Source organism: Palaemon carinicauda, chromosome 21 (genome assembly GCF_036898095.1).
Source record: "Palaemon carinicauda isolate YSFRI2023 chromosome 21, ASM3689809v2, whole genome shotgun sequence".
Taxonomy (NCBI): domain Eukaryota; kingdom Metazoa; phylum Arthropoda; class Malacostraca; order Decapoda; family Palaemonidae; genus Palaemon; species Palaemon carinicauda.
In genome coordinates this window covers 14,988,008-15,000,507 of record NC_090745.1, presented here as the reverse complement: position 1 = coordinate 15,000,507, position 12,500 = coordinate 14,988,008, and the positions used below count along the sequence as shown (strand labels likewise).

Sequence of the window (12,500 nt, the reverse complement as noted above, 5' to 3'; positions counted from 1 at the left end):
TTTGCAGAAGAGTCTCGTTAAATTCCAATCATTGCCTTAAATAATGTACCTTAATAAATTCGACAATAACTATAACAGCAGAAAAAACTAAAAATATTTAATAACTGCGTCTGTGTTTATTTCAAATGTACGAAGTCAAATCTTCAATCAGTGCCTCTCTTTCCTGTATACTGTTATTATAATTTTCAATGCTAAAAACGCCTACTAAAGTATATATTTAACATTCCGTAACTCCTCCCTTAAATCCAATAAATAAATTATATGTAAAACGGGCAGGTCGACAAGTAGGTGCCAGGTGGTCTTGTCAGTGTGGTCTAAAGGCAGGCAGGTCGTGCCATTGGAACTCTTATCTCAAGAGAAGAATTTTTTTACTTGAACGTATTCCTCTGGTTGGTTAGTTTTCATGCAAACCTCTCTGGAACTAAATAGCTAAAATTAGTGTTCCAGAAGGAATTACTTCGAAGGGTTTAGTGTCCTTTCTCACAGAAAACGTTTGAATAAATGCTCAAGTTGAAATATGCATTTAATCAAATTACACCCAGAGAAAAGTAAAAACATCAATTGGATGGTAAGACTTCTAATCATTTGGAATTACAAGTTTAAAGGTACAATCGAGAAAAGAAAAAGATGACCACAAAGAATAATGGTTTCACAGGCCCCTGCTCAAAGTGACAGGGAAAAATGAAACTGCCTCAAACGACACTTAGGGAAATTTTATCTTTCTAATAACAGTAATGAGATTCTACCCAGTAATGTCTTAATGCAATGCTTTATCAGGTGGTTGATGAAGAGAATCTTCTGGTCCAGAGCTTGGAAATGGTGGAGGCAGAACTCGAGGCTAAGAGAGGGCCCCTGGCACTTGCCCAGTCCCGCCTCCAGACACGCACGGCTCGGCCCAACATGGAAAGGACCAGGTAAGAAATGTTTCTGGTTAGGAAGATGGCTGGAGTGTCTCCTCAAGGTGAGGATCTCTGGCCGTTCTCCGTCTATATTCATGTTATTATTATTTCTTCCTTCGCATGCAGTGTTACTTACAGCGCTTTCACGCAGCAGTTTTTTTCTCCAGTTTTTGCTTAAAAGTATGATTGTTTAAATACCTTCATTATGAGAACATACTGATATTTTTGTTACTTGTCAAATGCAATCATCTTGAGGGCTTCAGTCACTTCATATAAGATGTAAGATGACTTGCAAATGACGTATATAGACTGTCATAATGCTTGCTATTATTTAATTTACTGCAAAAAAAAATTAATTCAATTAATGAAATAAGGACACCCATAATAATGATCTGGAAATAAGGAAAATAATGGCATCTTTGCTGGATTCATACTGTATGCACTTGAAAACAACAGTAAAAATAGTAATGATTAATAATTTAATAGAGATAAAATATTTGTTATGAGTTATAATGATATTGATTATCTGAGAAAAATATATTAACAATTAACAATAAAACTAAAAATACTGAAAAAATAAATCTCTGAGTTTATGCATTCTATGTTCTGTATGCTCATATATAACATAGTATAATACAGAGCTGCTGATCCAGTAATTTCTACATAACTTTCATTCTTTTTGGACTAAAGTAGATGGGTATCGTATGCAAATATACATGTCGTCCTTTTCTTTCGACATTATTAGTCCCACTATATAGTAGGGTTGGCCACTCGAGTCACCTTTCTCCATCTATTTCTAATCCTTGTATCTGTCTCTTCTCCCAGTCCTACCTCATCCATATACTTCCTCACCATGCATCCATTTGATCCACCGAGACTCTTCCACACTCCTCTTCCCCATCTCTGGCATGTTCTTAGGTTCTTGATTGGTTCCACCTCCTCCCTTATTAAATTCTTATAGAACCTCAAGACATTCTTCCCTAAACTTATCACTTACATTACATATACAACAATTTCTTATTATATCTTGACCCTTCCTCTCAAGTAATGATATTCCAGCATTCCATCTAACCATCCTCATCTCAGTTCTTTCCAATAGTCCCACATCTGTCCTCTCAAGCGCAGTGAATAAATATACATATAGCTTTATGTAAAAAAAAAAAAAAAAAACTTAACATAGTCATCTTATGTAAAAAAAAAAAATTACTTCAAACATTTCTATACAGTATCTCACACTACAGGTATTTTACAAAACACTTCGCCATCGTACATGATAAGATTGAATATAGCATTAAACATTTATTGTACTAGAATCTATTAATGAAAAACATTAAAAAAACAGTAAATATAGATTTTCAAAAAAATCATCTGCGTGATCATAAACACGCGAGTCGGTTGCTTCACGATCTTACACCCCTTTCCTAATTGATGTACGTTTTTGTGTTCGATGCTTTGTATTTCTGAAATCTTGTTCCAGATAAAACATTACCATCTCCTACTATTAAAAATGTATTAATGTCGGTATAGGCAAAGGCTCCGGGAAAAAGGTCTATATGTAGACAATTAGTAATCCTATCATAAGCATATAAATGACAATGCATAAATCTCATCACCAATCCGCTGTGAACAGCGCTGTGATGAAAAATGGCCTAACCCCAGGCATGAATAAAGACATGTCCGGTGCCTTTGTCCTGCAGTGAACTAGAAACAGCGGTTTTTTTTTTTTTTTTTTTTTTTTTTTTTGCAAAAATCCAATCAAAACAACAAAGTAAACTTTCTATACACATATATGCAAATAATCTAATAAAGGAGAAGGCAGGATAATATTACATGGAAAGTCCCATATCAGACCTGTCACTTCCCATTGAACATCAGCCTAACGTCCATGTTTTACAAGCGGCCGACTTAGATACGAAATGGAATAATGAAATCGGCCGTTCCTTTTATCTTTTCCGTAATTAACATTGACAGAATCGTTTCCAAAGATAACATTTCGTTCCATATGCTGCCAGTCCAAGCCTGAGAGTAAAGGCCATTATGGTGTATGGGGAGACGGTAAGGCTAAGGACAGTTTGCATACTGGAATATTTTTTTTTTGGAAGTTAGTAATAGGAAAATATAATGTTAAGCTTTCGTGTATTTTTTACACATCTTTCCGCAAGGAGAAGTTCTTTGATTAGAATGAATAATTTTTTATGTCAGTGTAGTCAGTGAGTCATACGATTATTCACAAAAACAAACATAAATTAAATACACACAAACATGCGGTATATACACAGTATATATATATATATATATATATATATATATATATATATATATATATATATATATATATATATACACGTATATAGGTATATGGGTAGTAGGTTGGCCAGGGCACCAGCCACCCGTTGAGATACTACCGCTAGAAAGTTATGGGGGTCCTTTGATTGGCCAGACAGTATTACATTGGATCCTTCTCTCAGGTTACTGTTTATTTTCCCTTTGCCTACACACACTCACACACATACACACACACCTATTCTTTACATATTCTCCTCTGTCCTTTTACACCTGACAACACTGAGATTACTAAACAATGCTTCTTCACCCAAGGGGTTAACTACTGCACTGTAATTGTTCAGTGGCCACTTTCCTCTTGGTAAGGTTAGAAGAGACTCTTTAGCTATGTTAAGCAGCTCTTCTAGAAGAAGGACACTCCAAAATCAAACCATTGTTCTCTAGTCTTGGGTAGTGCCATAGCCTGTGTACCATGGTCTTCCACTGTCTTGGGTTAGAGTTCTCTTGCTTGAGGGTACACTTGGGCACACTTTTCTATCTTATTTCTCTTCTTCTTTTTTTGTTAAAGTTTTTATAGTTTATATAAGAGATATTTATTTTAAAGTTACTGTTCTGAAAATATTTGATTTCCCCTTGTTTCCTTTCCTCACTGGACTATTTTCCCTGTTGGAGCCCTTGGGCTTATAGCATGCTGCTTTTCCAACTAGGGTTGTAGCTTAGCAATTGATAATGATAATAATGATATATATATTATATATATATATATATATATATATATATATATATATATATATATATATATATATATATATATATACATTTTATATGCATACACAAATAACATGATAACACTGGAAATAACCTCCATTTAATATCTCAGAAGATATAACCAATGGAAAGATTTATTACCAAGTTCATGAATAACAATATCTTGAGGTATAACACATTATTTTGGAAGACAATGAATTGCTTTAGTAATGATGGCCTAAACAATGTGGTAAAACATTTGGTGACTACTACTACTACTACTACTACTACTACTACTACTACTACTACTAATAATAATAATAATAATAATAATAATAATAATAACATCATTATCAACAGCAATATAAAGATACAAGAGACTACAAAAATGGAATTATGTTCTCATAAAAACATCATTATCGCTAACAAACATGTTTTAATAATGTCTTCATAGTCAGACTGTTTAAGGTTAGTAGCAGATAAAGTACTACTCATTTATTAGATTGATTGATTGATTAGTAGTTATCTGGCATCCTGACATCTAAGGTCATTGACGCCGATATTATTTGTTATAAATGAATAAATAAATAAATAAATAAATAAATAGATGAATAAATAGATAAATGGTAATTCAATTTAAAATAAAAGCAAAAACGTCCTTATAGTTTTCAGACCCCAGTTCTTAATCGGGTTTACACGATCGAACGTTTCGTCGAACCCAGTTGACGAAACTGCTTGTCAAACTGTTCGAAGAGGTGAAGTCAGCCACAAATGCATAAGGTTTGTGGATGAAGAAGCCCCGCCCACAAAAGTTAGGCGAGAACAGACTTTTGTCGAACCGTTCGCCGAGCGTGTTCGACAACCGAATATCCCATTCACACGTTCGAACATCACTTCAAAGGTCGAACCGCGTTTGACGAACCGTTCGACCATGTAAACCTGCCTTTAGATTACATGCGTGGACAACAACATACGATACAAATGGCTAAGTGTTTTACTAATTAATCTTTTTTTCTACCATCAGGGACGAGGTGGAAGCCTCCTTACTCCGCGAAGTGGAAGAATTAGAGCTGAGCATCTCACGCTTGAGTAAGGCAGCGGACCTCTCCCGGGATCAGCTCCAGAGGCTGAGGTCAACCAGGGTCACCTTAGAACACGATATCAATTTGAAGGCTAAAACCATCCTCCTCGATGAGGTCAAGGTCATGGGAATTCGAAATACTGTCAAGATTGATGCTCATTGAAGAGTTTCAGCTGAGTTGAAAGAGATTTGTGAAGTTTTTATCGGTAAAAACTTTTAGTAGTGATTCTTTTCTATAAGTGTATGGATGGTTTTGCAAAGTTATTCATGGTTTTTTACACTTTTATTGAAGAGTTTCAGCTGAGTTGAAAGAGATTTGTTAAGTTTTTATCGGTAAAAACTTTTAGTAGTGATTCTTTTCTATAAGTGTATGGATGGTTTTGCAAAGTTATTCATGGTTTTTTACACTTTTATTGAAGAGTTTCAGCTGAGTTGAAAGAGATTTGTTAAGTTTTTTATGCGTAAAAACTTTTAGTAGTGATTCTTTTTATAAGTGTATAGATATATTTGCATTTTCATGTTAAGTTATTCATGGTTATTTACACTTTCATTGAAGAGTTTCGGCTGAATTGAAAGAGATTTGTGAAATTTTTATGGGTAAAAATTTTTAGTAGTGATTCTTTTTATAAGTGTGTACATAATTTTGCATTTGTATGTTAAGTATCTATGTTTATTTAAACTTTTCATCATATATTAGGATAGGAATCTAAATGAAATGATCTACGTAATTTTCCTCAAGGATAAGTAACTTGTACTCATTGCACATATACTTAATATATTCATAGTTTTAATTGTGTAGATTTTCTTAATTTTCAGAATAAAATTCATGAAGAATGTAACAGTCCAGTCGTTTATTTAGTGAAAAAGTTCACATTTTTCCATTGTTGAATCTTAAAACACCAACTTGACACTGAGAAAGTATCCATGAATAAAAAATGCACAAGTATTTAAAAAGAATTATGGTTTGCTATCCTTCAGTCAATCTTTATCTAACTAATTAAAAACCTTTCTCGAATAGAAGTTAAATGCAAAGAGGCGAAGAAAGGATGCATAAGCGAAGTTTGAGAAATAAATTTGCTTCAACGAAGTTCTGCAGTGAAATCATGTACACCAAATTCTTTTTGCAAATTTAAAAACCAACCATCAAGTTTGGAAGAAAATAAAAAAAAAGAGCACCAGAACTTACGCGTAAGTCAATGGTGAAATTTGGTTGATTTTCTTTGTCTGATTTTTATTTTTAGAATTTTTTATTCTTCTTTTATTCTTCGCCGATAACGATGACATCAAAGTTGAACAGGAGGCAGCGTCTGTGGATTTTTCCAAATTCAAACAGCTCACTTCATGAAGAAGAAAATTTGCGAGGCCAACGAAAAATACCACTCCCAAAATTCTCTCCATGCATAAAAAATATACCGAGATAACATCTTTACTTCAACATTGATTTAAAAAATATATTAATATCTGTTATTGACGCGAAAAAAAGATGCATATCTCTAGATTTGTGCTAACATTAGTGATCTTATCAGGGACCACCTCGGCATAACACGTACCTGCATTACTGCTATCAAAACAAAGGGTTGAAAAAATCCTTACGTCTCTTGTCGCAAAAATGTATCGGTTAGTAGAGGATAGACTTGCTGCTATCATTACGTGTTATCAACTGTACTAATATTGAAATAAGACAGAGGTTGGACTTCTACCCGACAGGTATGCGTGTCTCTCCTTCTCTTGTCTCGCAATGTTATTTTCTATCGACACTTACTCTGCATTGTCTTATTTCAATATTCTTATCGGATTTTTTTTCTTGTCAGGATGTTTATCGCTACGTTTTAATGTTATTTCATTTTGATATAGTTTACTACAAAACTTTAGAATTCAAGTTATGTAGGTTAAATCGAAGTGTATAAGCTGAAAGTTCCTATATAGTGATAAGTCATACAAACTTAAAAATCCCCCTTTTTAACATTAATCCTTCTGCTGTCAATTTTCTAGTTGATTTCCCGGTCTTTGTATCCTTACGGCTTTAATAATGATCAAAACACCTTACTCCAAGGATCATAAACATGTCCAATATATTCTAAATAAAGTTGAATTAATATTCTAGTATAGCAATCCTTTCTTTGCAATGAATATATAATATCAAGTGCTCATTGGCTGAGTTTTATTGATAGAGCATGATGTGGATAGAAAAAAAGTTTGCAAATCTAAAATACAAATTCTCTTTAGCTGAGAAGCCAAACCATCAAATTATGTGTCTAGATGTATGGATTTCTCTCTCTCTCTCTCTCTCTCTCTCTCTCTCTCTCTCTCTCTCTCTCTCTCTCTCTCTCTCTCTCTCTCTCTAAAGTTGTTAGTCAACTGGTGTTGGTCGGAGAGAAAGAGATAGATATTAAAGGTAAATGCTGAATACAGCATCATATAAAAAATGGGTAGAGCTTCAAAGAGGTAATTCACACCCTATTAGTGTACACTCATTCTCATCATATACTTATGCTGTCTTTAGCTAGGTCTTATATAAAAGAGAACAGCCTTGTGAAATAGGGTGAGTTGATAGATTGATTTGAGTGTTATGGCATTATGACATGCCGGAACACTCAAAATCTATCAATCAATTCATCCCATTACATTAGACTGCGTTATTTTTTTATATATAGTGAATATCTGTAATTATATTCTTAGTAATTCAAGAAAGCCTTGAAATATCAATAACTCGAATTTATACAGAATTCAAATAAAATTTTTATGGAACAACTATATATCTTTCATATACATTATAGAGGTAGGTATTACTTTTCCCATTTATCTAAAATAGAAAAGTTTCACACAAATTGAACAAAATTGGGAGTTCACTTTTAATATTGATAGGGGGTTTTAACTTAGACTTGCATGCATTATTTAGGGCTTGCTTTGTTTACAAAAGCAATCTCAATTTTGACAGGACGAACTAAGGAAAGTTGAGTTTTATTCTTTTAAATGTATGAACGTACGAGCGCGCGTTAATGTAAAAAATAAATACGCCGAAATATTAATTCAAATACATATCGCTTTAGTGACAGGTCACTAAAAAAATGTATTACAGTATGTTCAATATTTTTTAAACTAAGATTCATCAATACTAATAGCACTTCTTTGTCGCTCTGGCAAGTCACATACTGAGTACTGTATACGGGAAATATTTTACTGCCAGCCATACATATTTGGGGGTCCATATGACATTAATCAGATCTTTTAAGATATATATTTTGTTCTTTGCATAGTGGTTCGTAAATGGGTGAAAGAAAGGTTAATTAAAATATAACTGTTCTCAGAAAGCGAGCACAGTCAATTTCTTACTTTAACAAGAATGTATTCCTCTCAGCTTCAACTAAATTTATTTGACATTTCTGATAAATTCATGGTGAATAACAGTTACTTTATAAGGAATGGTAAGAAATTGTAATAGATACTTTACATAGTTGAGCTACCATCGACCAATGTATGGAAATAAGACAGTGATGACTGCTTATATATATATATATATATATATATATATATATATATATATATATATATATATATATATATATATATATATAGAATCCATTACGTTATTTTCCTTTATTGGAAGAAAAATAAATATTTCAAAACAGAATGGAAATAACCACAATCTCAGATACACGAAAACGTGTGCAAAAGGACGTATGCACATTAAATGATGATATTAACAATTCTGTAATTTTCAGTAATGTTTGATATTAAAGGGCTAAGATACGATGTCATTCAACGTCTCCCTACAAATCTCTAGGTCTCTCATTCACTTAAATTCGGCAGAGATGTAAATATAAATCTACTTCTATTTTCTGTCAAATTTTATTTTTATCTATACTGATTATGAATTTCTCTGGAAAGTGTAATGCCAAGAGGATTAACATACATACACACTATTCATTCTGAAAAAATGTTTACCAATGAAAAAGAAAGGAAATCTATAAAAAGACGGAATACAATACACAAAAAGCATAGGCAGCACTTTTACTTAAACAAGAAATACAACCAGGAAAGAAAAAATTAATTAACTCTTGACTAATTTAACACTAGTAGGATGCCATTCATTCATGTGTATGTTTTATTCTTCTGGACATATTTTGAATGAATTTACTCGTGTTTTTTTTAATTATCATAACTTTCATCTGGAATTTAAACAATAAGTGTTCTAAAAAAAAAAGCTAAACTTAGCTATTTGAGAGCATACTATTCTATCTCTTTCCTTATTTACTTTCCTCACTGGGCTATTTTCCCTATTGAAGCCCTTTGGCATAAAGCACCCTTTTTTTTCCAACTAGGGTTGTAACTTTGCTATTAATAATAATAATAATAATAATAATAATGTTTTTAGCAGAGAGAGAGAGAGAGAGAGAGAGAGAGAGAGGTCCGGCGAAGACCCTGAAATCGAAACGACTTCCATAGGCCAATCCATCATTTCTTTATATAAAATACCGGCCGGAATCTGCCATCGTCACCGGCTCATCAGATCATCCCGGCCGAGATGATCGCATGTTGGAATCGTCCTAACAATGACGTATCGTTTCCGTAATACCAAATCCCCTACTCCTGCCCCTTCCTGAGGTCTAGCCCCTGCACCTTTCCTACTCCTATACCAACACACTTTCCCCCTTCCACTATCCCACCCCCCAAATGCTGTTGAGGGTTTCAAAGTCCCAGAGTTCAGGGGTTAACCTAAGGGAGTTACAAGGAGGTTATTTTCGACATGTTTCGGGGATTCAAATGTGATGGATTTATTGAATGCGTTCTGTCTCAGTTTAAAAAAAAGTAGTGTTTGCATCACGGAGAGAGAGAGAGAGAGAGAGAGGAGAGAGAGAGAGAGAGAGAGAGAGAGAGAGAGAGAGAGAGAGAGAGAGTGTGTGTAGCGTCACTACAACTATCGTTCCAGGCACGGTATATATACCTAGACCGTGGTTTCAGGTACCAAAAATACACACGCAAGCGCTCTCTCTCTCTCTCTCTCTCTCTCTCTCTCTCTCTCTCTCTCTCTCTCTCTCTCTGTCATACAATGAAAACCTGAAATTACAGTTGACAAAAAAAAAAAAAAATATGGCAATCATAGATAAAACCCTCCGGTCAATGCAATCAACAGGGTTAGCCGAGCATTCTGCATCAAATACCATTGTTTCTTTAAGAATATTAGCATAGTTACGAAAATAGTTTGTGTCTTTTAAGTCTTCTGTAACATATGCAATTCTATTTTCAATCCTTGCAAGAGCGATAGGAATTTCATCATTCACTGTCAAAGATACTTGACTGAAAGTGACCGCGATTATACATTTTAAACCTTTGGAATAATTTTATGAAGATTCAGGCATTCTCGCCAATACATCCTCAGGAAATCTCTAACGGTATTTAAATAATTAGTTTTTATTTTGTTAAAAGTTAAATGTATAGGATGCATAGGATAACCCCAAATTAAGGAAAGGAGTTCACAGCTTGTCGGTTTGGAGAAAAGGCTTTCCCTATCGTCCGCTATATTATTAATCTACCTTCCACACTGACTTTCAGGATTTACTAGAATTCTCTAGAATTCTCTCTCTCTCTCTCTCTCTCTCTCTCTCTCTCTCTCTCTCTCTCTCTCTCTCTCTCTCTCTCTCATATATAATTATACATATATATATATATATATATATATATATATATGTATGTATAAATAAATATATATATATATATATATATATATATATATATATATATATATATATATGTATATATATATACGCACACACACACACACATATATATATATATATATATATATATATATATATATATATATATATGTGTGTGTGTATGTGTGTGTGTGTATACACCCACTGATTACGAATGTGTACATGATACCTACTGAAAGATTTGACCTCACCAACCAAACCCAATCACATCCAGAAATAATTTCAATCACGAATCAAGTACTTGAAGTTATTTACCACCAACTCCATCATCTCGGTTCTTCGTCTTCGAGGAGGGTAAAGCCTTCAAACCCTCAGACACAGGTTGGCGCCGCCCGGCCTCTGGCCCGATTCGATAAAGTGAACCGCTGTCACTTTAATTAGTTTTAATTGACCGCTCTTATCAACGCCCACAAAAAAAAAAATAAAATAAAAAGTAGTGAGTCCATCAGCCAATGGAATTATGTGTTATATGGATGCGTTTTGTCCAGTTCGTAATCCGGGAAGAAGGCTTTTAATTGCATTATTCTTTTTACCATAGGCCTATGTGACTTACTGGTGAATCCATAGTACGAGCTAGAGAATGTAGATTATGCTAATAAGTCTAAAGTTGAGTGTGACAGCATACTCTCTCTCTCTCTCTCTCTCTCTCTCTCTCTCTCTCTCTCTCTCTCTCTCTCTCTCCATACTAGCGAAACCACAGCACGAGCCAGCGATTGTAAGTAGTACTAGTAAGTGTCTGTTTGAATAGGGCAGCATATTCTCTCTCTCTCTCTCTCTCTCTCTCTCTCTCTCTCTCTCTCTCTCTCTCTCTCTCTCTCTCTCTCTCATAAATGTGTTTTTCACCCCATTAATTCTTCTCAGAGATATTCGCTATCAGGTTCTAAGAAAGTATTTCGGGACTAGGGCGAAAGTTGGTATCTGCCTTGCCCAATTAAATCAAAGTTACGGGATTCACTTCGAAAGTTAACACACAACATAAGTTATAAAAGAGCTAGCAACCCTGAATATATATATATATATATATATATATATATATATATATATATATATATATATATATATATATATATATATATATATATATGTGCATACAGAATATTAATAAATATATCTGGCCAGCCAAGGAATGGAACCAATGACCGGTAGGAATAAGATTGCCTAATATTTCCTCCCATTTTTATTGGTCATTGGTTCGATTCCTTGGCGAGCTGAATGTTTATCACTAAAGGAATTTCTCTACAGGTATAAGATTCTATGACAGCAATTTTTATACTACTAAAGGTAGTAGGTTGACTAGGGCACCAGACGCCCGTTGAGATACTACCGCTAGAGAGTTATGGGGTCCTTCGACTCGCCAGACAGTACTACATTGCACCCTCCTCTCTGGTTACGGTTCATTTTTCCTTTACCTACACATACACTGAATAGTCTGGCCTATTCCTTACAAATTCTCCTTTGTCCTCATACACCTGACAACACAGTGATTACCAAACAATTCTTCTTCATCCAAGGGGTTAACAACTGCACTGTAATTGTTCAGTGGCTACTATCCTCTTGGTAAGGGTAGAAGAGACTCTTTAGCTATGGTATTCAGCTCTTCTAGGAGAAGGACACTCCAAAATCAAACCATCGTTCTCTAGTCTTGGGTAGTGACATAGCCTCTGTCCAATGGTCTTCCTCTGTCTTCGGTTAGAGTTCTCTTGCTTGAGGGTACACTCGGGAACACTATTCTGTCTTATTTCTCTTCCTCTTGTTTTGTTAAAGTTTTTGTAG

The 12,500-nt window shown here is 34.2% G+C and overlaps 1 protein-coding gene across 1 annotated transcript in view; it reads left to right on the top strand.

The window, feature by feature from the left end:
• LOC137614636 (tektin-1-like) overlaps window positions 1-5,198 on the top strand; it is a 16,752-nt gene extending 11,554 nt beyond the window's left edge. The window contains exons 8-9 of the mRNA XM_068344333.1: window positions 778-914; window positions 4,954-5,198. Of these exons, the coding sequence (XP_068200434.1) occupies window positions 778-914; window positions 4,954-5,173 (357 nt within the window). The 3' untranslated portion in view covers window positions 5,174-5,198. The remainder of the gene's footprint in view (window positions 1-777; window positions 915-4,953) is intronic.
• Window positions 5,199-12,500: the final 7,302 nt, after the last annotated feature.